Source organism: Ascaphus truei, chromosome 3 (assembly GCF_040206685.1).
Source record: "Ascaphus truei isolate aAscTru1 chromosome 3, aAscTru1.hap1, whole genome shotgun sequence".
NCBI classification, from domain to species: Eukaryota; Metazoa; Chordata; class Amphibia; order Anura; family Ascaphidae; genus Ascaphus; species Ascaphus truei.
Genome location: NC_134485.1, coordinates 19,359,314 through 19,383,340, shown reverse-complemented (window position 1 = coordinate 19,383,340; position 24,027 = coordinate 19,359,314). Strand labels below are relative to the sequence as shown.

General features: G+C 45.4%; 1 protein-coding gene across 1 annotated transcript in view; it reads left to right on the top strand.

The window, feature by feature from the left end:
* The first annotated feature begins 5,966 nt into the window (after positions 1–5,966).
* Positions 5,967–24,027, top strand: part of FAM3B (FAM3 metabolism regulating signaling molecule B) — a 77,330-nt gene continuing 59,269 nt past the window's right edge. The window contains exon 1 of the mRNA XM_075593707.1: positions 5,967–6,250. Coding sequence (XP_075449822.1) covers positions 6,223–6,250 — 28 coding nt within the window. The 5' untranslated portion in view covers positions 5,967–6,222. The remainder of the gene's footprint in view (positions 6,251–24,027) is intronic.

The window sequence follows — 24,027 nt, the reverse complement described above, 5'->3', positions numbered from 1 at the left end:
ACTGATTGAGCCACCTGTGCTAAAGCAGGGATATCCTGAAAGCCTGATCTGTTGGGGGGGGGGGGTGTCTTGAGAATTGGAGTTGAGCCCCCCTGTGTCAATGCATTTATATGTATAAACATTGATGCAACCGCGCAAAGAATAAGAAAACGCGCGGCAAATGTAAGAACGTGAATAATAACATAGCAGCATGTGCCGCTAAGGATGTAAGGTGAGAAATTGATTTTTGGGGGGACTCAAAGCACTCTTTCAATTCGTTTTCAAACAAACAACCTATTTTTTGTATTTAAATGTGGCCCCGGTGTCTTTTGTCCAAATTATGCAAAAATTGCCATACGTTAAGGGCCATGTGACACTGCGCCATTCTCATCAGTAGCAGAAATTCAAGTGAATTTCAAGAGGGCGGCGAGTTTGTTGACAAATGTTAATGCGTAACGAGTTGGACAAATATTTGTGAATGTTGAGGACTTCACAAAATGTTGGCAAGCAGCGGAAGTAGAAAACGTGGCATGCAAGAAATATGGATTGTGTGTGTAATACAGAATTGAATCTACAATACGTGCCACATTTCTGCTATCACATCAGTTGCCAACTGTTCCTGAAAAGTTCTGCTGATTCTCTGGAAAGAAAAGGGGGAAGTCATGCTTCAGGAATCTGTGAGATAAGCGGGAGAGGCCCGGAAGATACGATGTGCCTCTCAAAGATTAAAAAATGGTTCGCTACAGAACATTGTCCTGTCATCATAAAACAAGTGACGCCTCCTGATCTAAATGGATCTGTTCATCAGAACAGAAGAATAATGAAGTTCTGCAGTATATCTCTGACATGGTATGGGAGTTACTTACAGTATCAAGCATCGACTTGATTATCTGGGACTGTTCTAAGGCTGCGGGCCCAGTGCCTGCGCTGCACGCGCCTGCGAGGCTGGCGGCGTGTGCAGCCGAGTTCCCCACTCTTCGGTGAGCTGCAGGGGAAAAGACAGAGGGGGCGTGATGGGGGAGTGACACGGGCGCGGCCATGATGTCACCCGGCAGGTTCGCCCTCATTGGCTGAACCGCTGGGGGGCGTGGCCTAGCGCTCCGTTGCTGGAGCTCATCACAATTTTAAGGTCAGCCTGAAAAACTCGCCGCACACTGCGGCGCCCGCCACTCACAGCGGCCCCGGCCCCATTGAGGGGCGTCTCTTGTCCCACAGCGCACGCCATAGCAAGCGCTGCAGCAGCCAGCAGGGACCAAGCCTTAAGGTATGAAGTGATAGGGAAAGTATAATTACTATAGCTTTCAGTCTATTGTGTAGGAACACATGCATGTAAGAGGGCTGGTGTGTGCGCACGCACTGCCGCATGTATCCTGTGAGGCTTTATTAGCTGAATAAATCATCGCTCATCTAATTAAGTATTTTGTATTCCAGTTATTCCATGGCAGCTTTGTGAGCTTGTGCGAAAGTGTTGTACATCCCTAGCGTACAGATTCAGCCAGTCTCGTTAATCCTAATGATAAGGCAGCATAACCGGTTATAATGCAAAATATCGCAAGGTTTTCCTCGGATTCAGTGTCAGCGACTGTGCAGAATATCTCAATATATCACACCAAGAGAGAACAATGACATCCTAGTGATATGCTGTTTTAAATAGAACATATCAAAACCATTGAAGGTGAACCAATGTGTAAAGTGGGCTGATTATTTGACATGATGAAATTATGTTTAAAAAAATAAATAATAATTTTGGGTGAGTAAAGGCGAAACAATATAGTATAAGTAGAACATGGATGCTGTGTTTCCTATCCATTTAGATTTCGTAATTTCTGTAACGCCAAATCATGTCGTGATTTACAGCACACCGTACAGCACAGGCAATAATCAAATGGGTTTCATTATAAGTAGCGATTTAGAGACGGGCGAATCAGTCCAAACACGTTTCCTGTTTTTTTACTAATTTGCCTTTCAAAATCCGTCCCACGGTGTAAAATCCGCCGTCGCCGACAGAATGATAGTTTTGGGCTGAATGAGCGGCTCAGTGAGTAACGACACTGACTGGCACCGAGTGTGAAGCAGGGTAACCTGGTTCAATTCCCAGTGTCATCTTGTGACCTTGGGCAAGTCACTTTATCTCCCTGTGCCTCAGGCACCAAAAATAGATTGTAAGCTCCACAGGGCAGGGACCTGTGCCTGCAAAATGTCTCTGTAAAGCGCTATGTAAAACTAGCAGCGCAAAACACGAACAAACAATTACTGTTATCATTTCAATCTGCGCGGATTAATTCAAAACCGCCATTGGACACAATCCGATGGTAGATTAGAGCAATCCATCCTCGAATGCCGCAATCCGCGGACGAATGTTAAGACTCCAATCCACGAATTCAGCGATCTGCACGTGGGTTGTCGGTGATGAAAACAAAACAAAAATACGCAAAAGGCGAATTGCCATTTTTGAGACTGATCCACTAAAATCCGTGGACCAACGGAAGTGGACGATGCGCGGTGCATCCAAATCCCCCCCCAAAAATGTGCCTATCTCTAGTAGCGATGTCAGACATAAAAAGAAAATCTGAATGTAATAAACACTGGATATGGTGACACTATTTTAGCAATATTCATATTTATGCTTAGAAAGCAGAAAGGGAGAGAAGCTTCCCCAATACAATCATTTCTTTCTTTCAATGAAAAGCAGAAATGTGATTGGGTAACAAAGAAAAGTGGCGTTACTGTGGACCTGTAAATGAAAACAGTAGTGGTCCTCAAACCCCCGGATCATTCCACTGAGGCCACGGATAAGTACAGTATATCAACATACTGGGGCATAACATCCCTGCTCCAAAGATATTACAATTTAAACCATAAGGACATTGTATTATTTATAATGTTGTAGAGATTATGGGGGAGGAAATTCCATCTTGTCCTGAACATTTGGAGAGCAGAATATGCAGTCAGGTCGGTTTTGTGTGTCTCATTGGATGTCAATCTGACTCACTAGCAGAATTAAAGGGCCTTGTGGACTAACCCCCCTTATGACCCCTTATGAATGAGTTACAGCAGTCAGTGTGGATCACTATTTTATTTATTTGGGTTTCTTTTACTTTGTTTGTAAAATCTGATGCTTTGTTCAGGAGATAGAAGCATTTGAAATACTAAATTGCCCGGGAGGTTAAAATGAAGCTCTCCCCACATCCCATTGTACAGTGTAAAACTCGCATTAATTACATACAGTAATTAACTCGCATTAATTACATAGTTACATACAGTAGTCATTACATAGTTACATACAGTACAGTTGTTACATACAGTACAGTCATTACATAGTTACAAACAGTACAGTTGTTACATAGTTATGTACAGTACAGTTGTTACATACAGTACAGTCATTACATAGTTACATACAGTACAGTTGTTACATACAGTACAGTCATTACATAGTTACATACAGTACAGTTGTTACATAGTTACATAGTAGATGAGGTTGAGAAAAAGACATATAACCAAGTTCAACCTATGCTAAATTTAGACAACAGATACAGTACTGATACAGTGGAAGGCAAACAAAAAAAACTCAGTGAAACATTATCCAATGATGCCTCATAAGGGGAAAAATACATTCCTTCCTGACTCCAAATAATAGCAATCAGAATACTCCCTGGATCAACGTGCCATGTTTACTTATTTGGTATATCCCTGTATACCTTTCCTTTCTGAAAGGATGTCCAACCTTTTTTTGGAAGATATCTATTGTATCTGCCATCACAGTCTCCATGGGTAACGAATTCCACATTTTAACCTTACTGTAAGGAACCCTTTCCTTTGTTTCCTCCAACCTTAGTCGTTTGTACTGTCCTTGGGATGAATAGTTATTTTGAAAGCTCCTTGTATTGATCCTGAATATATCTGTATGTAGTTATCATATCCCCTCGTAGACACCTCTTTTCTAATGTAAACAAATCTAAATTAGTTAGCCTCTTCTCATAAATCGGATTATCCATCCCCTTTATTCATTTGTTGGCTCTTCTCTGCACTCTCTAGTTCCATAATATCTTTACCATGGTAAACACGGAAGCTAGAAAATATTTTTCTGTTATTAAAAAAATAGCAGGACGCTCAGAGGATAAGATTGTATGAGTGCGGGAGTAGGGATTGCTGCATTAATGCACTGTATAACCATTTGGCAGCGAAGGTATTAAAATGGGTTTCATAATGTAGGTCTGAACCGTGACTCCTATGAGTGGTGGTATCATTACATGGTAATCAAATATAGACAGTGTCCCACGATATCATGACATAGTATTTACATACTGTATATACAGTGTCCCATGTGTACCATGACATGGTATTTACATATACCGTGTCCCATGTTATCATGACATGATATGAACATATATACAGTGTCCCACGTTATCATGACATGGTAATATATATATATATTGTATATAGTATGAATATCAGCAAGCAGCCGATATGTGGGGAGAGCTGGGATGAGTGTCCCGGGCCCGGCCCGTTGATGCTGGAAGTTCCGCGCCAGGTTGCTGGGTCCCTCGTGTGCCATGGGGCCCCAGCTCTCCTCAGCAGCGGTGCTCTCTCTCACGAAACACCCCTCACTCACTCTGCAGTGCACCGGTCAGCGCTGGAGTTGTGGGGTTTCACTTCTGCATCCGGGTTCCCTCTTCTGTGGGGCCCTTCATAAACCAAGCGCTTCCCCCAGGGAAAATGATATGAAGGTGACTGAGTGAGAGAGGAGGGAGTGAGGGGGTGGGTAAGAGAGAGGGGTGGGGGAGATAGAGAGGAGAGAGAGCAGTGAGTGAGAGAGGTTGAGGGAGTGAGTGAAATAGAGAGTGGGTGAGTGACAGAGAGAGGAAAGGATGAGTGAGAGATGAGTGACTGGGTGAGAGGTAAGTGAGAAGTGAGGGGATGGGTAAGAGAGGGGTGGGGAGATATGTAGGAGAGTGAGGAGAGTGAGTGACAGAGAGAGGAATGGGTGAGTGGGACAGGAATGGATGAGTGAGCTAGGAGTGACTGATAGGTGAGCAAGGAGTGAGTGAGGGAGGTTGAGGGTAGTGAGTGAAATAGAGAGTGGGTGAGTGACAGAGGAAAGGGTGAGTGAGAGAAGAGTGACTGAGTGAGAGGTAAGTGAGGAGTGAGGGGATGGGTAAGAGAGGAGTGGGGAGATATGTAGGAGAGTGAGGGGAGTGAGTGACAGAGAGAGGAACTGGGACTGGAATGGATGAGTGAGAGAGGAGTGACTGATAGGTGAGCAAGGAGTGAGTGAGGGGTGAGTAAGAGAGAGGGGTGGGGGAGAGAGAGGAGGGTGAGGGGAGTGAGTGACAGAGAGATGAATGGGTGAGTGGGACAGAAATGGGTGAGTGAGGAGTGACTGATAAGTGAGCAAGGAGTGCGTGAGGAGTGAGGGGGTGAGTAAGAGAGAGATAGAGAGAGGGCGGGGGAGATAGAGAGGAGAAAGTGTTGAAAGAGGAATTGAGAGAAATAGAGAGAGGGTGAGTGACCTAGAGAGGAATGGGTAAGTGAGATAGGGTTGGGCACGTGAGAGAGGGGTGGGTGACAGAGAAAGGGAGCTGTCAGCCTCCTGTATATAAGTATATCCACATACAGTGTACATCCACAAATACACATTATATTGATAGTAGGATCTTTACATGTACAGTAGTACATAGAACTTGCTATGTTCCCTGCCCTCGGTGGGGTCACTTGCCTGGAGACCCCTTTATCCCACATTGACATAGTGTAGCAAAGTGCAGCGGGGTGTATATGCCACATGTTGTGGGGTCTGACAGTGCCCCGCACTCTGAGTAAGGGACACGTCAGCCTGGTGATGGGAGGGGTGGCCGCACAGTGCTCACTCCCAGCACATGTCACTGGGACCTGTCCCTCCCCCCCCTGCTCCCAGCACATGTCACTGGGACCTGTCCCTCCCCCCCCCCCTGCTCCCAGCACAATGGCATTGCGTGCTGTGCAGAACAGATTAGTTGCAGGACCTGTCTCTCTGGGGCGTGTAAAGGGAAGGACAGTGCACAGGTGTCCCCGGCCGAGCATGCGCACTGCGGCTCACCCACACATCACATCCACACCCACCAAGCTTCACCAGCACGCGTGTAACTGGCAGGGAACCCACAGCAGCCGTGACCTGCCTGCGGAGGGGGGTAGCTGCGGGACCAGGCGAGGAAGTGCACCTGGGACAGAGGCGAAGGGGTCTCTCCTTCACCCCCTTACTTCTATACAATGGTCAACTTCAGGTTCCTGTCCAGCAGTAAGTGATACTCGGTACATACAGTGTGCTGCCTTCTGCATGTGTGCTGTGCGGGCGCCTCGAAAGCATTGCAGATCCAGTGTTAGTTACCTTATACTGTAAGAGCAACCAGAACTAGAGGACCAACAGGTCAGGTTGTCAGGATATCCCAGCTTCAGCACAGGTGGCTCAATCAGTCACCTGTGCGGAAGCAGGGACGGATGGAGTCACCTCAGCTGAAGTCCTCTGCAGCAGTCACCTCTGCTGAAGCAAGGACGGATTGAGTCACCTTTGCTGAAGCAGGGACTGATTAAGTCACCTGTGCTGAAGCAGGGATATCCTGAAACCCTAACCTGTTGGGGAAGCTTGAAGACTCAATGTGAATTCTCTGGTGCTAAAGTGTAAGCAGTTTCTTGGAGTGATTACATATACCTGTGTTTAAAATACATAAAAGTATTTTAATACATTTACTGTAGGTACTGCATGTTGTACCTTGTACACTGTACACTGTGTGTGTCTGTGCCCCAGCCATCTACAATAAGTGGGACAAAGTAGAATGCCAGTACCTTAATTAGAGGGTGCTTCTTGCTTTGCCAATTTGGGACCAGATTAAAGGGCTGATTCATCATAATAACCTTTACTAAACTGAACACCCATGAACCAGTTCTGGTTTAGCAGCAATGTCTTTTAAAGCTTGTATTGGGGCTGTTAGCTGGCACTGCAGTGCACAATGAGTTAATGATTGGGGTGCATACAGGACTTGGGTTTCCATGACATGCCATAGACCAGGAAGTCATAATTCATGCTGCAGTCTGCTGAGCTATGACAAAAACATGTAACGCCACAGTGCGTGGTCACGGAGACAGGTGACCCCCCTGAAAGGTGGGCATGCTGCTGCAGTGTATAACAGTGGTACATAGTTCTGCTTCTGACTTTCATGCCACCGTCAGGAAGTCTCTGTTGATATCACCGCGTTAAAACCTAGGAGTCATGAGGTGACATTCATTTGGAAGACTGCGCTATGATTGGCAAACAGTTTTTGAGCGCAAAATTGGCGCACGGAAATGTAATTTTAAAATGCACGTGTGTGCGCCTATGTACTAAGCTGACATTTCGCCAGCTGCGTCAAAAGAGATATTTCCCAAATTTTTGGGGGCGCGCTAAAATGGACTGCGCCGGGCGTACTGATGTGAATAGTATGTTCTAAAAAAGAATGTTTCTGTGTCAACTTAGTGCGGGGGGTGGGCAACTCCGGTCCTCAAGGGTCACCAACAGGTCAGGTTTTCAGGATATCACTGCTTCAGCACAGATGGCTCAATCATTGGCGCAATCAAAGCCGGCGGGCAAAAAAATAGCGAATATTCAAAGATGAAATAAATCAAATATAAAAAAGCAGGGAGGCATTTTTGAGGGGGGGGGGGGAATGCAAATATAAATTGTATAGCAAAACTCAATCATTTGGCTCAAATTTTTGATCCCGAAAATAATTTTATTTATTTACCCTGCAAAATATTCACCATTTTTATAAATGTTTTCGAAGTGAAAAAATAACCCCCCCCCCCCTGCTAATTGTGGCACATTCACCATCTTCACTGCACTTTCATACCTCAAGTCCCCCCCAACCGCCCGCCAACAGGTCAGGTTTTAAGGATATTCCTGCTTTAGCACAGGTGGTTCAATCGCTGCCACCTGCACTAAAGCAGAAACAACCTGAAAACCTGACCTGTTGGGCGGTCTTGAGGACTGGAGAACCCCTGCACTAAGGGACAGTTCCTGTAACCATTAGCTAATGGACGTCTGCAATAATTTTGCATCCCTAGATGCAATGGATGACACTTTAGGGCTGTTGTTTTTAACCTATATTCTGTGAAAGTCCCGTCCCGAGGAAAATGCATTAGTGAGATGCTCTCGAAAAGTTACGTATAGAAAGTAAGTATCTTAATACCATTTGTAAAGGGTTTCAATATACAGAGCATGGAAAAGATAAATACACCTCGCATGCCTTCCACGAAGTTACAAGGTTGATCCGGATGAACAGGACTGTCCCACAAGGAGCATAGCTCTTGCCAGGGTATCTGGATATTTGTTGGACTTTATTTTCCAAGGCGCCGGTCTGTATTTATGTTTTCCCTGTATGTTTCCTGACTTTGTTCAGTCAGGGTGCCTACGTCCCATACATGTGAGCTTCTTTGTACTCTTGTTTTAGATTAATTTTATTTTTACCACATTGAGTATACACATATATTTTATGCATTATATTTAAGCGCTTTTTCCAGCACTTTTACTTTTTTCTAATATACAGGAGCATGCTTTGATTTCTATAGCAGGTTGTAGCCCACCTCCCCAGCAGTGCAAGATCTTTGCAACACTTTCCTGTTTGTGAGAATTTGTTGCTAATATTCCCAGCAGTTTGAGCTGCAAACTGTCACCATAGGTAATGTTACCTTAGTAATATAAGGATACATTGTAGCTGCTCAGTTACACTGACTGAAGGATTGAATGAAATTTAAAGGCGGCCATTTAGTGAACCCTGGGAAACAGGATCATTGCTGGTCGATCACAGGAGAACGAATCCATTGACAGCTTAGGCCATTAGTTTTCAATAAAGGTAATCAAAGGCCGCACATATTAATACAATTTTTTAATGTGTTTGCTTGGATTGCCTCTTTCAAAATGTATAAATACGACCTATTACAGCGATAGTATTTTATGCTGAGCTTCTGCAGAGTCCAAATACATTCTAGCGGTCTTTCACAGTTCCTAAATGTTTGGAAGCCACTACGCTCGTGGACTAAAAATGCAAAGTTTCGCTTTCAATTTCTGCATTTCCTTCCCTCCCTGCCCCCCCCCCTCACCCCCCCCAAGGAGAAGGACATGACGCAGATGTGTGCTCTATTCTTTGCTGAACCACACTGAACCACACACACGATCACCCATGTCTTAAAAGAACCTAAATGGTAAAAGGTCACTTTGAATCAAAGTGCCTAGATTTGTACGCCTGCAAATACTGTAAAAACTGATTGTGTCGCACAGAATCCCAGAAGGATCAGGCAGTGAGCACTCTTCTTTTTAAAAGTATTGTTGAGAAACGTCACAGTGCAGTTGTTCTTGAGATGTTGAATGACATAAGCAATATGATGACGGGCTATACTTCAGCTCCGACCTGTGAAGTGTTTACAGCGCTCTGCACTAAAATGCCATCTATAAATGTGGCCTGCCCACCATAGAGTATTTTAGATGAAGAAAGGACAAACATTTAAATAATTAGCGCTGTGTGTCATGTTGCTGCATTTCCCCATGGTAATCATATACAGGCATACCCCGCTTTAAGGACACTCACTTTAAGTACACTCGCGAGTAAGTACATGTCGCCCAAAAGGCAAACGGCAGCTCACGCATGCGCTTGTCAGCACGTCCTGAACAGCAATACCGGCTCCCTACCTGTACCAAAGCTGTGCGCAAGCAGGGAGACTATAGAACCTGTTACAAATGCGTTATTTACATCAGTTATGCACGTATATGACGATTGCAGTACAGAACATGCATTAATAAGTGAAAAAAAGGTACTGCTTCACTTTAAGTACATTTTCGATTTACATACATGCTCCGGTCCCATTGCGTACGTTAATGCGGGGTATGCCTGTACTGTACTTTAGATTTTGGGCCATATTTACTAAGTGCTGTTGTCACCTTCTAGCACTGGAAGACGCCTTAAAGCTGCAGTTCAAACAAGATCCTACGTGTTTTTTTTTTAATAAAACAGTTCTGTACTATGAGAAAATACTTGTAGCATAAAAAAAATGTTAAAGAAATGTTTAATATATTCTAATGTAAATGAAAAATGGGGGATAGGGGGAAGAAGGGAAGGTGACTCTCGCATCAGCTCAATGTACAATATTAAGCCTAATAACAGTGGTGCAAAAGGGGATAAGGAGTAGTTATGAAATAGGAGTCAAGAACACCCTCTTGAAAGCACTCATTGTAGTATGATATGATGAATAAATTAATAAGTGATACTTTATTAACAATGAATAAAATAAATATTAAGCTAAACTAAATAATATGACAGTAAATGACTCGCATAGGTGACTAAACATATAAAACAAACCAAGGTGCTCTATACAAAAACTGAAACGAAGGGGAAATCCATAACAAACAATTACTTATTAGTAAGGAAATAGCTCACAATTGATACAGGAGGACCCCTAGGTCCAGCACTAAAAAATGGTTAAAAACCTATACATTCTAAACAGGTAGCATGAGACTGACCATTTAAATATTCGCTAATAAATGACATATGAATGTTCCTACTAAAACCCACGGATGGCGTAGAATAGTCCAGAGGTAATGTGTCGAATAACACAGTCAATATTGCCAAGGTACACAACTAGTATAAGAGCACCTAAGATACTGAGTACAGGATCGCAGCAAATAAATAAATAATTGCCTAGTTGCTAAATAAACATTAATAGAATAAACCCTGATACATAAAGTGCATAGGAGCCCACACAATGTGTTGAAATGGCTCTGAGGCACGGATCTAGTCCGTATCAAGTTATAGCCTCCTAAATTAAATGTAAAAAATGCACTTTAAGCCACAATAGGTAGTTCATAGCAATAGAGAATCTGTAGTGAGGAACAATCAAGTCGTAGATCAATGGATAGGGTGTAACCGCAAGTGTAGCAGGGTTAAAGCTGCAATTCAAGCTGTCGTTTAAAAAAAAATCATTCAATATGTGTATGAATACAATCCACACACTGACAAGTGATTAAGATGCTAATCGATGCGTTCTCATGTGATCGATCGGCGAAGATTCGGCTCGGGGTTCTCTAAATGCCTCGTGGGTCCTCTTCTGCTGCACTGACAGACAAAGTTCTGTGAGGAAGATCATGTGACCAGGCAGGCACTAGATTCAATTGGTTCACTGCTAGAGAGTGCAGGGCTCAAAAAGGTGATGCTGTTTCAGAAAGGGAAGGGGATGTAACTTTGTAAATGGTTGCTATAGGAACAAAAATGCTTGTTACATTAGAATATATGAAATAGGAGACAAGAACACCCTCTTGAAAGCACTCATTGTAGTGTATGATATGATGCATAAATTAATAAGTGATCAGACCACCTCCGACAAAGCGCCTCCGCGAAACGTACGTCAGGTGGGAGGCGGGACCAGGCTGACGTCATGACGCATACATGCAGGGATGAGGGTGAGAGGCACTGCTGAGTGCCGGTCTATCCGCAAGCTGCTATTTTGCAGGCTTGATCTCCACACACTTTGCTAACCGCTATCATGGGCTTAATATAACCCTATTTCTAGTTATTTTACTTGTATGTGCTCACTACGCCATGACGATGGCGCGAGTAACATAGTAGCCTTTTTATTTTGATACTGTTGTAGCACGATCGGAGTACCTGTCTTGTTGCTACATTTAATCTACACAGTAGCTGGCTGCTGAACTAAGGCTGAGTCCCCAGTCTTCATTGTGGCACGCGCGCCCGGTGGGGGGGCGGCACGTGCACAGCGCTACACCGCGATCTGCGGTCTGGGGGGAGAGGGAAGGTTTGCAACGGGAGGGGGCGTGGCTGTGGGTTTGCAGGGGTGTGGCCATGACGTCCCGCGGCTGGTTCGCCCTTATTGGCTGAACCGCCGGCGGGGGCGTGGCCACGCCTCCGTCGCAGATGTCGAGTTCAAATTCCCCTGCCTCCCTGAAAACCTGTCGCGCACCGCTGGGGAAAGGTGCGTGACAAGGTAGGCACTGGGACCGGCCGGACTGGGAGGGCGGGGCTTGATAGCACAGCGCACGCCGAGCGGTGCGCTGTGGCGGTGACTGGGACAGGAGCCTTAGTGTGTGTGCAGCACAGGAGCCGGCAACACCGAGGCCTTTGTGGCATACCCAGTATGACACGGGCACTCCCCCCCCCCATGTCCATCCAGGTGGGCTTTAATTCAGCCTCCGCAGGCTGCATAAGCCCACGGGCACTTCCTCAACATCTAGATTAGCTACAAGCAATCTGATTTGTTTTCATAAAAATAATCCTGAAGTGAAGGTCCCTCCTCTTATCCTCCTGCACCTCCAATCCGCACCTGGGGCGTGGTGATTACATTATTATCCTGGAGCCGTAAAATGGCACAATTGGCACTGGTGGCAACCTCCTACACATGGATCAGTATAGCAGGTGACATTAAAGATCTCCCCCACCGATCACCTGACAAGGAAGGGAACAGTTGTGAGAGTTTGTCAAGGAGGCAGAATTTGTTGGGGGATAGGAGGAGGGCCCCTCTTGATAAATATTTTCTTTGTGTATGTAAATATATATACTGGTAAACCCTACAGTCTTGAAAATTGCAAAGCCAGCAGTACAACCAACCTCACACTGATGATACCCATTAAGGTTGAAACATGTCTGTGAATGGTGTCTCTGGCTTTGCATCTGATTCCCATGCTGTGCTTTAAAGCTGTGTTAACAGCGAGCATTAGCTTATATGGGCTCCATGTAACAATGGTTTTTTCAGACAAAAGGTGACACGGTGTGCTCATTTGCATGTCATTTCCCAGAATCCCTTGCTGCAGTAGAAACACGGTATGCTGGGTGATAATGGTGAAAGGCAGGGTTGCAGACCTGCCTAAGGGCTGGAGCACACTTGTGGCTTCGCGACACTGCGTGCGCGTGCGCGCGCCTCGTCTGCTGGACGATGTGTGATCATCCCCAGCAGATGGAATGATCCGACACACCACGCCCCCACGTGACGCGCTCAGCCTCCTACCCTGAGGAAGCCGGGGGGTGTGAGCAGCGGGGACCGGGGGTCTTTATTGTATTATTGCAGCTCTGAGCATTGTGTCTCCTCCCTCCTGTACACATCTCATTTCCATGTTATCAGTTCACCGTTGCCCTTGCTCACACCGGTGAGCAAAACTCAACATACGAAGTCTCAGAAAGTTAAACTTTGACCCTTTTTGAGAGACATTGGAATCGGTGATTTGTCTAGTGTTTCTGTTATTGCTTTAATCATTTGCTGTAGTCCCGTCCCCCTTCCCAATTTCAGCAGCCAATCAATGAAAACGTCTGGACATTGATTGGCTGCTGAAACTGACGTCGCGCTGCTGCAGCCTGGAATCACAGTTTTGAAAGACTTCAGCTACAGCAGCGGCGACGACGCCGGGCTTCGCAGCCAATGGTAGTTTCAACAATGAACACTACCATTGGCCGCCAGGGGTCGGTGACGAACGCATGCACGCACGAAAGCGCGCGCACGTCGTGTAGCACGGCTTGTGCTCCAGCCCCAAGACATGTGAATGTGCTCACAAGTGATCTTTTTATTTGCTATATGCAACACAGTGCCTTTTTCACCCACCATAACTTAAAATGTGATGGTAAACTCTACAGTCTTGAAAATTGCAAAGCCAGCAGTACAACCAACCTCACACTGATGATACCCATTAAGGTACACATGTCTGTGAATGGATTCTCTGGCTTTGCATCTGATTCCCATGCTGTGCTTTAAAGCCGTGTTAACAGCGAGCATTAGCTTATATGGGCTCCATGTAACAATGGTTTTTCAGGCAAAAGGTGACACGGTGTGCTCATTTGCATGTCATTTCCCAGAATCCCTTGCTGCAGTGGAAACACTGTATGCTGGGTGAAAATGGTGAAAGGCAGGGTTGCAGACCTGCCTAAGACATGTGAATGTGCTCACAAGTGATCTTTTTATTTGATATATATATATATATATATATATATATATATATATATATATATATATAAAAATTCTGTATGTATATATATATTTAGATTTTGAAATAAACACAGGTGTAATGGAAGACAATAAATGTTGGTATGTCTGACTGATCAGACTATAGGGACAAAATAATGGATACATGATGGAATAAAGATAAGGTCAAAGTCCCAGGGTGGTCAGAATCTAAACAATTAATGTCCTCTGATTGTGACATGTTCTTTACGTAGGTGGTCATATTTTGTGATAGGTTAATTGTCCCTATACACCCCACCAATCATATATACTTAATGAAATTCAATCATAGCAACATTCTTGAGGCAGAAAGACCCTGATGTAAATGGTTAAATGCAATGTACTTCTGAGCCAATATATAACATATTAATGAAATTACACCATTTTAATATAATTTAAAATATAAAATGAATACAAAATACAGCTCAACCCTGTTATAGCGCGATCCGCTACAACGCGGATCCACTTATAACACGGTGTAAGCGTGGGCCCCGTTTTTTTTAAAAACATCTATTCAGTGCTTTATTGCTAACGGATAAAATAAAGAAAACACACACACACACCCCTCCCTCCCTCCCCTCCCTGAGCCGTGGTGCTTTGCTCTGGGTAGTAAAGGAAAAGATCCACTTTGTGCCAGGGAAATAAAACAATGTAGCAGACAGTAATGTATACGGCTTCACCACATCTATATGGGACAGCTTGTTCAATTATTAGTGAAAGTGCAAGGAAACAACAGGCTCTTATTCTTGCATGTATACTCTCTCTAGCTGATTATGTTGTAAATGGCAGTTTAATTGATGGTTACTGTATAGTAGTGCCATCTTAAGTGCAGATACTCTGAGAAACACACAAAGCTTTAATTTCATCATTCCCCCCTTTCAGTGTTAAGTACAGCATATAGTAGATATTTCTGTACTGTACGTCACAATTCTATAAAATTCTTCAGAAGAGAAAAACCTGTTGCACAGATATTTGTGTACCTGTCTGTCTACATCAAAAGAGAAATCACACTATACATATTTTCTCTCGAACTTACCCTTATTTACCAAGTCATGCAGAACATCATTCAGATGTGAATAATAAAAATGCACGTTATTTGTGATTGGATGATTTTAAATATTTTCGGGGAGTGGGGAGGCATGATGTTTGAAATAACAGAAAAATAGCGATTTACAAAGGACATTATAATAAGACTGCAAGTGTAAATATATGAATTATTTGTAATGGATGTCTAATTACACACCCCTCCCACCCTGTGGTGCTTTGCTCCGTGTAAGTAAAGTAAAAGATCCGCCTTATTTGCATTTGGTTTAGTTGGTGCACAGGGAGAAGAGAAAAAGGGTAACCTGGTGGCATGAAGACTTTATCAAAAAGAGAGGGAGAGAGAGACACCCCGACCCCACAATAGATTAATTCTGCAGGAAACAGGCAGCTAGACAGAGTTTAACGCTTTACAGCAGGGAAAATCATGGGCTGGCGGGGTTAATCAGAAAGCAGGAGGGGGATGAGCACAATTATCCCAGCACTGGGAAGAGGGTGATCAAGACGGCCCCTCCCCCCCCCCTGTCCATGGGGGGGGGGAAATGCATTAAATATATTTCTAAATAAACACTGCTGCTTTGCTGTACAAGTATGTTTTTGAATAGCAGCTTGAGAGGTCAATGAGAAGATCAGGGACTGTGTTGTATCTCATGTCAACAAGCTTCAGTTCGCTCTCTCTAAATCACCTAGAGTATAACATACTGCCAATTGCTTACTTTTGTTTGAAGAGGAAATGCACCTTGGACTCAGAACCTGAAGGTTTTCAATGTTCCTTATGTTTACCACAATGATCAGAGGGGGGTGGGGGGACAGAGACACCTGACATACTGACTTCTCCAGACTGTGTGAGATCCTCCCCCTGCTCCCCCCCCCTTGCAGACTCGCCAGCTTCTCCTGCACTGCACACAGATCAGCTGCTAGTGCGGGTAGTCCTGCGTGGGGTGCCGCTGCGATGCCAGCGTCAGGGAGAGCTGGGAGAGGTATCCCAGATTTCCCCCTCCGGCGGACACGGAACCCCTGATCGCGGCGGCCATTTAAAAAAAAATTGCGATCCCGGTTATAACGTGTCTCATTCTGTGGGCCCCAAGCAGCGCGCTATAACGGGGTTCAGCTGTATATATTGTGGCAGGATGACCGTGGTTAGTGAGGAGGCAACACAATTCTTCCGGTGAAATAATATGCTGGTGGTTTTAATTATCCAAAAATATAACAAAACAATGGGTGCTCTGTCCCTTTAAGTAAAACAAAACATAAGTGTCTGAGAGAGACTGCCGCCCCAGAGGCATTTCCTCTTCCTTTTTTTAAAAGCAGATGAGCTTACTTAATTAGGATCACTTGTGGACTGCCTAATCAGTGGGGTTAGCTCCTCGCATGCTGGAAAGCAGGCATACTGCCACCTCCAACTAATGTATACAGAGTCTATGACTCTGTCACATATCCCGCTCCAAAGCGTAACATTACCGAGTGGAGCGGCCCAAGCACCAAGACTGTGCACCCTAGAAAGTGCAGCCGCATTACCGTGCAGTATGCCTGGCCGATGCTGCACTGTGAAGTTGAAGGGTTGTAATGATAGAAACCAGCGGGTAACTCTAGAGTTCTTGTCTTTGTTTCTATGCATCCACGGTAAGGGTGCATGGTCTGTAATGAGCGTAAACGACCTGCCTAATGGGTAATATTTTAAAGTGTCTGTTGCCCACTTTCCGGCCAAACATACTTTTTCTACCGTGGCGTGCCTTTGTTCGCGGGGACACAATTTGCGACTTAAATACAAGATCGGGTGTTCCTCATCTCCTACAAACTGGGACAGGACTATACCGAGACCTACTTCGGAGGTGTCCGTTTCCAGAAAAAATTATTTTGTAAAATTCAGGGCTACCAAGACTGGGTGACTACAGAGCGCTGTACATAGGTCTAAAAATGCGGTCTGCGCACCACTGTTCCATTTTACCACATCGTGTGCCCTTGTTTTTACTAAATCTGAAAGCTGTGCAGCCTGGGTTGCAAAATGGGGTATAAATCGCCTGTAGTAACTATAATGCCTAGAAATGTCCTAAACTGTTTTTTTTTTTTTAAGGGGACGGGGCCAATTCTCAATGGCTTCTACTTTATTAAGCTGGGGTTTTACAGTCCCCCTTCCCACAACATAGCCAACATATTTTGCTTCTGCCAAGCTGACTGAACATTCTGCTGAGTTGGCTGTAAGACCCGCCTCCCAAAAGGTTCTCAACACTGCCTCAGCCTTTTAGTAGATGTGAGTCCCAATCTGTAATAAGTATGCTGAAGCATAGTTCGAGTGCGGCTGTAACAATTTATTCATCAACCTTTGGAAGGTTGCAGGTGCCCCATGAAGGCCAAAGGGTAAAACGGTATACTGGAAGAGGCCATCAGGTGTGGAGAAGCTGTTTTCTCTTTTGCTGACTCTGTTAACGGGATTTGCCAATAACCCTTTGTAAGATCTAAAGTGGTTAGAAAACGGGCCCTCGCCAACCACTCAATTAACTCGTCTTCCCGGGGCATAGGATAGGTGTCAAACTTCGAGACTTCATTGACTTTTCTAAAGTCGTTACAAAACCGTATTGATCCATCTGGCTTGGGTACCAAGACAATAGGGCTGGACCATTGACTATGGGACTCCTCAATTACCCACTAGGTCTAGCAACTTCTTTACCTCTGACTGAATAGCCCCTCTTCTGGCTTCTGGGATCCTATAAGGTCTTAACGGCTATTCCCGGCTTGGTGACAATATCATGGGAAACCACCCTAGTTTTCCCTGATACACTGGAAAATACGTCCCTGTTCCTATTTATAAATTCTACAGCTTCCCCATATTGTTCAAGAGTGAGTTCTGTCGATATTCGAAATAGTGGATCCTCCACTTTCCCGGATTTTTTAGCTACCACCGTCAGTCACACCTCTCTATCTTTACAGGATTTTAATAGATTTATGTGGTAGATTTGCTCTACCTTCCTCCGATCTGGCTGTAGAATTTTATAATTCACCGGGACGACCTGTTCTAGAACCTCATATGGCCCTTGCCAATGTGATAGCAGCTTGCTTTCGGCTGTGGGAACAAGCACCATTACTCGGTCCTCTGGTCGGAGGCTGCGAACCGTAGCATGACTGTTGTAAAGGTTCTGTTGGGCCCTCTGTGCCTCTTCTAAATGTTGTCTGACTATGGGAGAAACATGAGCAATGCGTTCTTTTAAATCTTCTACAAATTGGATGACATTCTTCCCTGGAACAGCTTGTTGCTCTCACTCTTCTTTGATCCAAAAAATGCAAAGAAATGCACAAAGCAGCGCACTGCCCAGGGATACAGGTGTATCAAAAATAAAATATAAATTTATTGTCAGTCAGACATAGCAAACAAGGGGGTACAACCCTCCAACGCGTTTCACACAACAAGGTACTTTATCCTAAACGCCAAAAATGAGTGGTTGTATTCAAATTCTTATCATCTCCATGAATGAATAGGTAACTCATTACATACATCTGATATCGTTTCGTGTTGCAATATGTTCCAGTGTTTACTGAGGGTGGCTTTAAGGAAATCACTAGCATGTGTGAATTTAGTCGGGGACACCAGTCTTTCTATATTGGACCCTTTAGTCTTAATGGGAGAAATGTTGCTACCGGGAAATGTATCCAATATTTCAGTGGAATAACCACAGGCTAGAAAACGTGTTCACAGATCTGTAATTGCAGATCCCAGTTGCTCCTGCCTACTGGAGATTCTTGTCACTCTTGCCTTTTGGGAGAAAGGAAGCAATCTGATGAGTGTCAGGGTGATGACTGTCTGCTCTTAAAATAGAGTTGTTCTTCATACATGGAGAATCTCTGCAATTTATCCTTGGGATTAACATAGAGAGCAGATACGCTCCTTGTCTGAACAAGAGATTACTAGGATCCTATTTAAGTAAAGGGTAGTGGCAAGGCTGTCACAGTGCAGTGCTTCAGAGTCAGGCTTAATTGTAGGTCTTGTATATATAACCAGCATCCAATAGCATATAGGAAGTCATTATGACTGATATGGTCAGCTGTGAAATTGCACATACTGTATGGCAATATAGTCCGTGATTGGTGCAAAAAAAAACTGATGAATATGTTCCAGTGTCATAAGTGGTTGTGAGTAAGTCTCTTGATATAATACATATATGCTCAGGCATCTATACAAGGACATAAAAATCTGCATGAATAAGCCTACTGAGGGTTAAGGGGAGATCGCCTACACCTGGTTGACGCCGATTCCGCTGCGTCTCCAGCATATGAATGATATAGGTCGGAGCGGTGCACAGCAATCAAACAAGAAACAGACTGTGTGCTTGAAATTGAGTTTATTTGGCAAATGCCATGAAGTTAAAAGGGAACGCGGTGCTACAGTATGCACCGGTTCGACCACTATTTTTCTACCTCAGGATCCTATTTAAGTCTACACTGTAGGAGGGTTTTGGCCCTGACAGACTTCTGGATCATCCCAGAGAGCTCGAATGCTTTAAGAAAACGGGAGATGAAGTGATTTGCTCACAGCAATACCTTGTCTGAATGTTACCGACAGAGATTAATCCCATGTGGCTTTAGGGCTAATAATTGTAAGGAATCCGCTCCTCGGTTTACTGTTTGCCTTACCTTGCAGACTTGTGCGGTCCTGGAGCACTTCTCCTGATGTTTGCTGCAGCCTGGATTCACTCACCAAAGTAATGCTGCCACACGCCCCTTCTGCCATTGGTTCACGGACCTTTAAGTATTGCCTTCCCATAATGCTCCCTGCCGAGCATAGTCCTTCCTGGATGTCTCTGTGTTCTGCCATAAGCCTTGTCTTGTCTGTCTCCTTGGTTCCTGAGACCGGCTGCTAGTGTCACGCAGCGGTCTGTTCCTGTGCTGAAGCGGAGTACTCTCCTTGTTGTCTTCAGCTCCCTGGTTCCTGTGACCAGCTGCTAGTCTCATGCAGCGGTCAGTTCCTGTTTCCTGTGCTGAAGCTGAGTACTCTCCTTGTTACTTCAGCTCCTTGACCGGCTGCTATATTCATGCAGCGGTCTGTTCCTGGTTTCCTGCACTGAAGCGGAGGTTTCCCTGAGTATCTTCAGGTTCCTGGGGCCTACTCTTTCCCTAATCTAGAGAGGCCGTGTCCTGGTTCCTGCGCTGAATCAGAGGATTCCCCAGCCCGCTCAGGACTCTTGCGCTGAAGCACTGGTTTACCTGTTTAGTACTGGTGTGCTACTCTGGTCTGTCTACCACCTCCTGAGACCAGTACCATGGGCCATGGTCGCCGCACGCGCAGAGGCCACTCCCGCACTCCTAAGCTGAAGCGGGGCTCTCCTGACTACCTTTTGCCGAACTCCTGCTTGAACAACGTTTACCCTGATGTCTCCAGTCCTGACCCTGGCGTGTCCACCGACGATGCTGTCTTCTCCTATCCTGATCCTGCTACGTACGACTACGAACTGCGCAATCCGGATCAGCCTGCGCGGTCTCAGGTCGGTGCTTTTACAACCCCACCTCAGCCACGCGGTCCGACCCAGGTTTGTGGCGAGCACAGTCGTGACAGTATGCTCGGCCCCACAAACTCGGACCGCCCTGTGGTGAGGGTTGGTATGTTTCTGTCTGAAATCCTGTCCCGGCCTGTAGACCAGTCCCAGTTTGAAAACCAGTATCTGTGTGAAATACTACCCCTGATTGAAGATCAGATTATGTATGAAGGTTTAACCCCGTTGCAAAGACAATGCCGTAACGATCTCATTAGTAAGGCTTATTGCCTCAAGGACTTAAAACAGTCTCTGGCCGATTGTGTTTGCTCCTCTGGTTCCCCTTTAACCTGGATAATGTGCATCCTATCAAACTTGCTAACGCCCGAAATGCACTCCTTGACTTGGCCTTATCATTGGACATTCACCTAGTACAACAGGACCCTCTCTTCATGGTAGTTCATGCTCAAGACACACTCCGTGTACTTTCCCTGACTTTGGACATTTGCATAAAGGAACAGGACCCTCTCCTCGCCAGCTACGCTGCTGCTTGGCAGTCCACCTGTGCTGCCAGTCCTGTCGCTAATCCTGGGGACGTATCTCCCTCTCCAGGAAATGACCAAACTGACCCACTATCACTGCCCCCTAACATAGAAGCTGCCACGGTCCCTAGCCCTGATGGTACACCCGGGTACTCTGACACCAATGATACGTCTACGTTAACCCCTGCTGATCAGTCCTGTGAGGTTCCCCTGGAGTATACGTATATTTCTCTAGCCAACACTAAGGCTCTAGTATCCGAGAACAAGTCCCTTTTTCCCTCTATTCCTAACTCTGAATCTCCCTTTTCAGCCCTCGAATTTTTTCCTGCTTTAACCCCTGCTAGGCAGTTCTGCATGCCTTCCCTGTCAGGGAACAAATCCCTTCTACCTCCACGTACTCAGTTTGAATTTCTAAGTTCTGTTCCCAGGGTTATTCCTGTATTAAACCCTGTGGGGCAGCTCTCTGAGTCCCCTTTGGTAACCCCCTGTTCTCCGCCAGCCATGGTCACGTCCCTAGCTCTAGAGGAAGAATCCCTTGTCTCACCTATTACAGAGGAAAAACTCTCTATGTTCTACTCTCAGGTATTATCTACTTTAATTCCTGTAAATTCTTGCTGCCTCCAAGCTAATGCCTTCGTTCTAGCCTCAGAGAATGTGTCCCCAAGTCCTATAGCAGAGGTTGCATTAAATGACTTCCCCAAGGTTGCTGAATCCTTAGTTAGTTTTTGCTATAAAACCCCTGCTTCAGCTCAAGTTTCAGCTGCTGTGCCCCCTGAAACTTCGGCTAAAGTTCTGATTCCAGTTAAATGTATTCAGTTACCAAGTTTTTCCCTAAGCTTGGTCGCAGAGTTCCCATTTCCAGGTACTTCGCTGAACCAGTCCGTCACCCAGAGAGCGATGATCCCTGCTTCAGCACATAGTCCCCACGTCGTGGAATCTGCAGTCATTTCTGGTTTCCCAGACACTCCTTACCAAATACCCACTTCAGAGACCAGTACAGTTATGATTACCCCCCGTGTACTGTCTGTGTTCTCCTCTTCTCAAAGCTTAGGGTTAAAACCGTACAGTGGTCAGTATGCCCCTCCTGGGGTTCATGTGGTGTTCCAAGGAGGGTTTGCTGACACACTGTTTTCACTTAAAAGCGACGCTTTTTCATATGTGCTAGCTAGAAGCCGGCACACAGTTTCCCCTCTCTCTGAAATTTGCCTTGTCGGCCCTGATACTCGGAAAGGTAAAAACCTCCCTTCAGATTCAGAATCTCTTTCTATAGAGGTCGTCCTTGCTGTTAGTTCCCCTGATTTCTCTGCCCATGCAAACCCTCCAGGGATCAGCATATCGGTTGTTACCCCCTTAGTACAGTCTGAGACCACCCTGCATATATTACAAGTCCTGGTGTTTAAATCTGAGCTATTTAGTTTTACTGCTCTTGCTAAACCTCAGTCCCTCAGCACTGCAGCTAAACGTGCTCCAGCAACCGTTGGGTTACTCGGGGTAAAAATTTAAATTCCTGTCTTAAAGGGTACTTTCTCACACATGTCCAGCAAACCTAGAACCTCAGTGATTGATTCTAAGTCACTTATCACTATATCTGATGTTCTCACTAATGAAACCCTGACACCCTCACCACTGGCTAGGAGTCCCGTTATCAGAATTTTTGCACTAGTAAACACGCCTAAATCTGTTTTTGTCATGACAAGCACCCCTGTTGTTAGGGCCCTTGCAGTTTTGGATAAGACTCCTTTTACTTCAAAGGTTTCTGCTATTAAGAGTTTCCACGGTTCCAACTTACCGCTTATTGTCTCTTTAACTCCCATCATTACTCTCCCATTACCAGTCACTGATTCCCAGGCACCAGCTCCTGACGCTAGTTCTCCTATCGGTACCCCTGCTTTGCGAGATGTTTCTGTTATGAATTCCGAGCCTCCAGCTCCGGAGTCAATTCCTTTACTCGCTGCTGTTTTTGTAGTCTCTCAGGTCCCTGTCACTGAAGTACAGACTTCAGCTTCTGAGGTTAGCTCCCCTCCCTCCACTACCCTTGCTCTGCCTGATTCTCAAGTTTCTAATATTAGAGCCCCAAAGCCTATTCCTACTCCCCAGACAATACTATCTCCCACTGAGGGTTCCCCAGTATTTGAGAGCTCCACTGCTGAGTGCTTCTCTGCCTCTGTGAAACGATGTTTTTCCCCCTCGGAGCCTTCTGTTGCCCCTGTTATTTCCTTTGAGTTGGAAATACTCTGTACGTATCCCAAGATTTCGGTCTCTATGTCTGGTTTACTGCTTGCCTTGTCACCTTCCATACCAATACCGGGAAATGCTCCCACCCACCCTATACCCTCGCTGACCACTACCTGGGAGACCTCTGGAGGAGAAGTCCCTCTCAAATTCCTACATGCAGAGGTCAGCCAAGACTTTGTCTGTCCCGAAGGTCGCCCGGGTATATTCGATCAACTATCAAGGCCGCTTATCCTAAATTCTGGTCCCATTACTAAACACTGGGCTCCCAGTGGGGGTTCTTCTGCCGTTTCTGCTCCGGAACCCTCTGGTTCTTCACAGCCTTGGATTTCCAAGCCATTTCGCGGGGCGAGCCAGGTACCAATGATATCTCTACCACCACTCTCATATCCTAGAACAGTACTCACCAAGGAACTGCTCGTTTACGGATCCCCTTTCCGCCTAAAAAACTTTAGGAACAACTGGATGTCCCCGAGACCCATGGATGGCCCTAGCTGGCCGCAGTTCTCTCCAGGGGGTGGGGGTACACAAAGGAGTGACCACGAGTCTCTGAACCATGACTCTAACACCAATCCTAGACGGTTCAGGAACAACTCCTGGTCCCCCAACTCTATGAGTGGTCTTGTTCGCCCGGAGGTCTCACGTGAAGAGGGGGGTACTGTAAGGAATCCGCTCCTCGGTTTACTGTTTGCCTTACCTTGCAGACTTGTGCGGTCCTGGAGCACTTCTCCTGATGTTTGCTGCAGCCTGGATTCACTCACCAAAGTAATGCT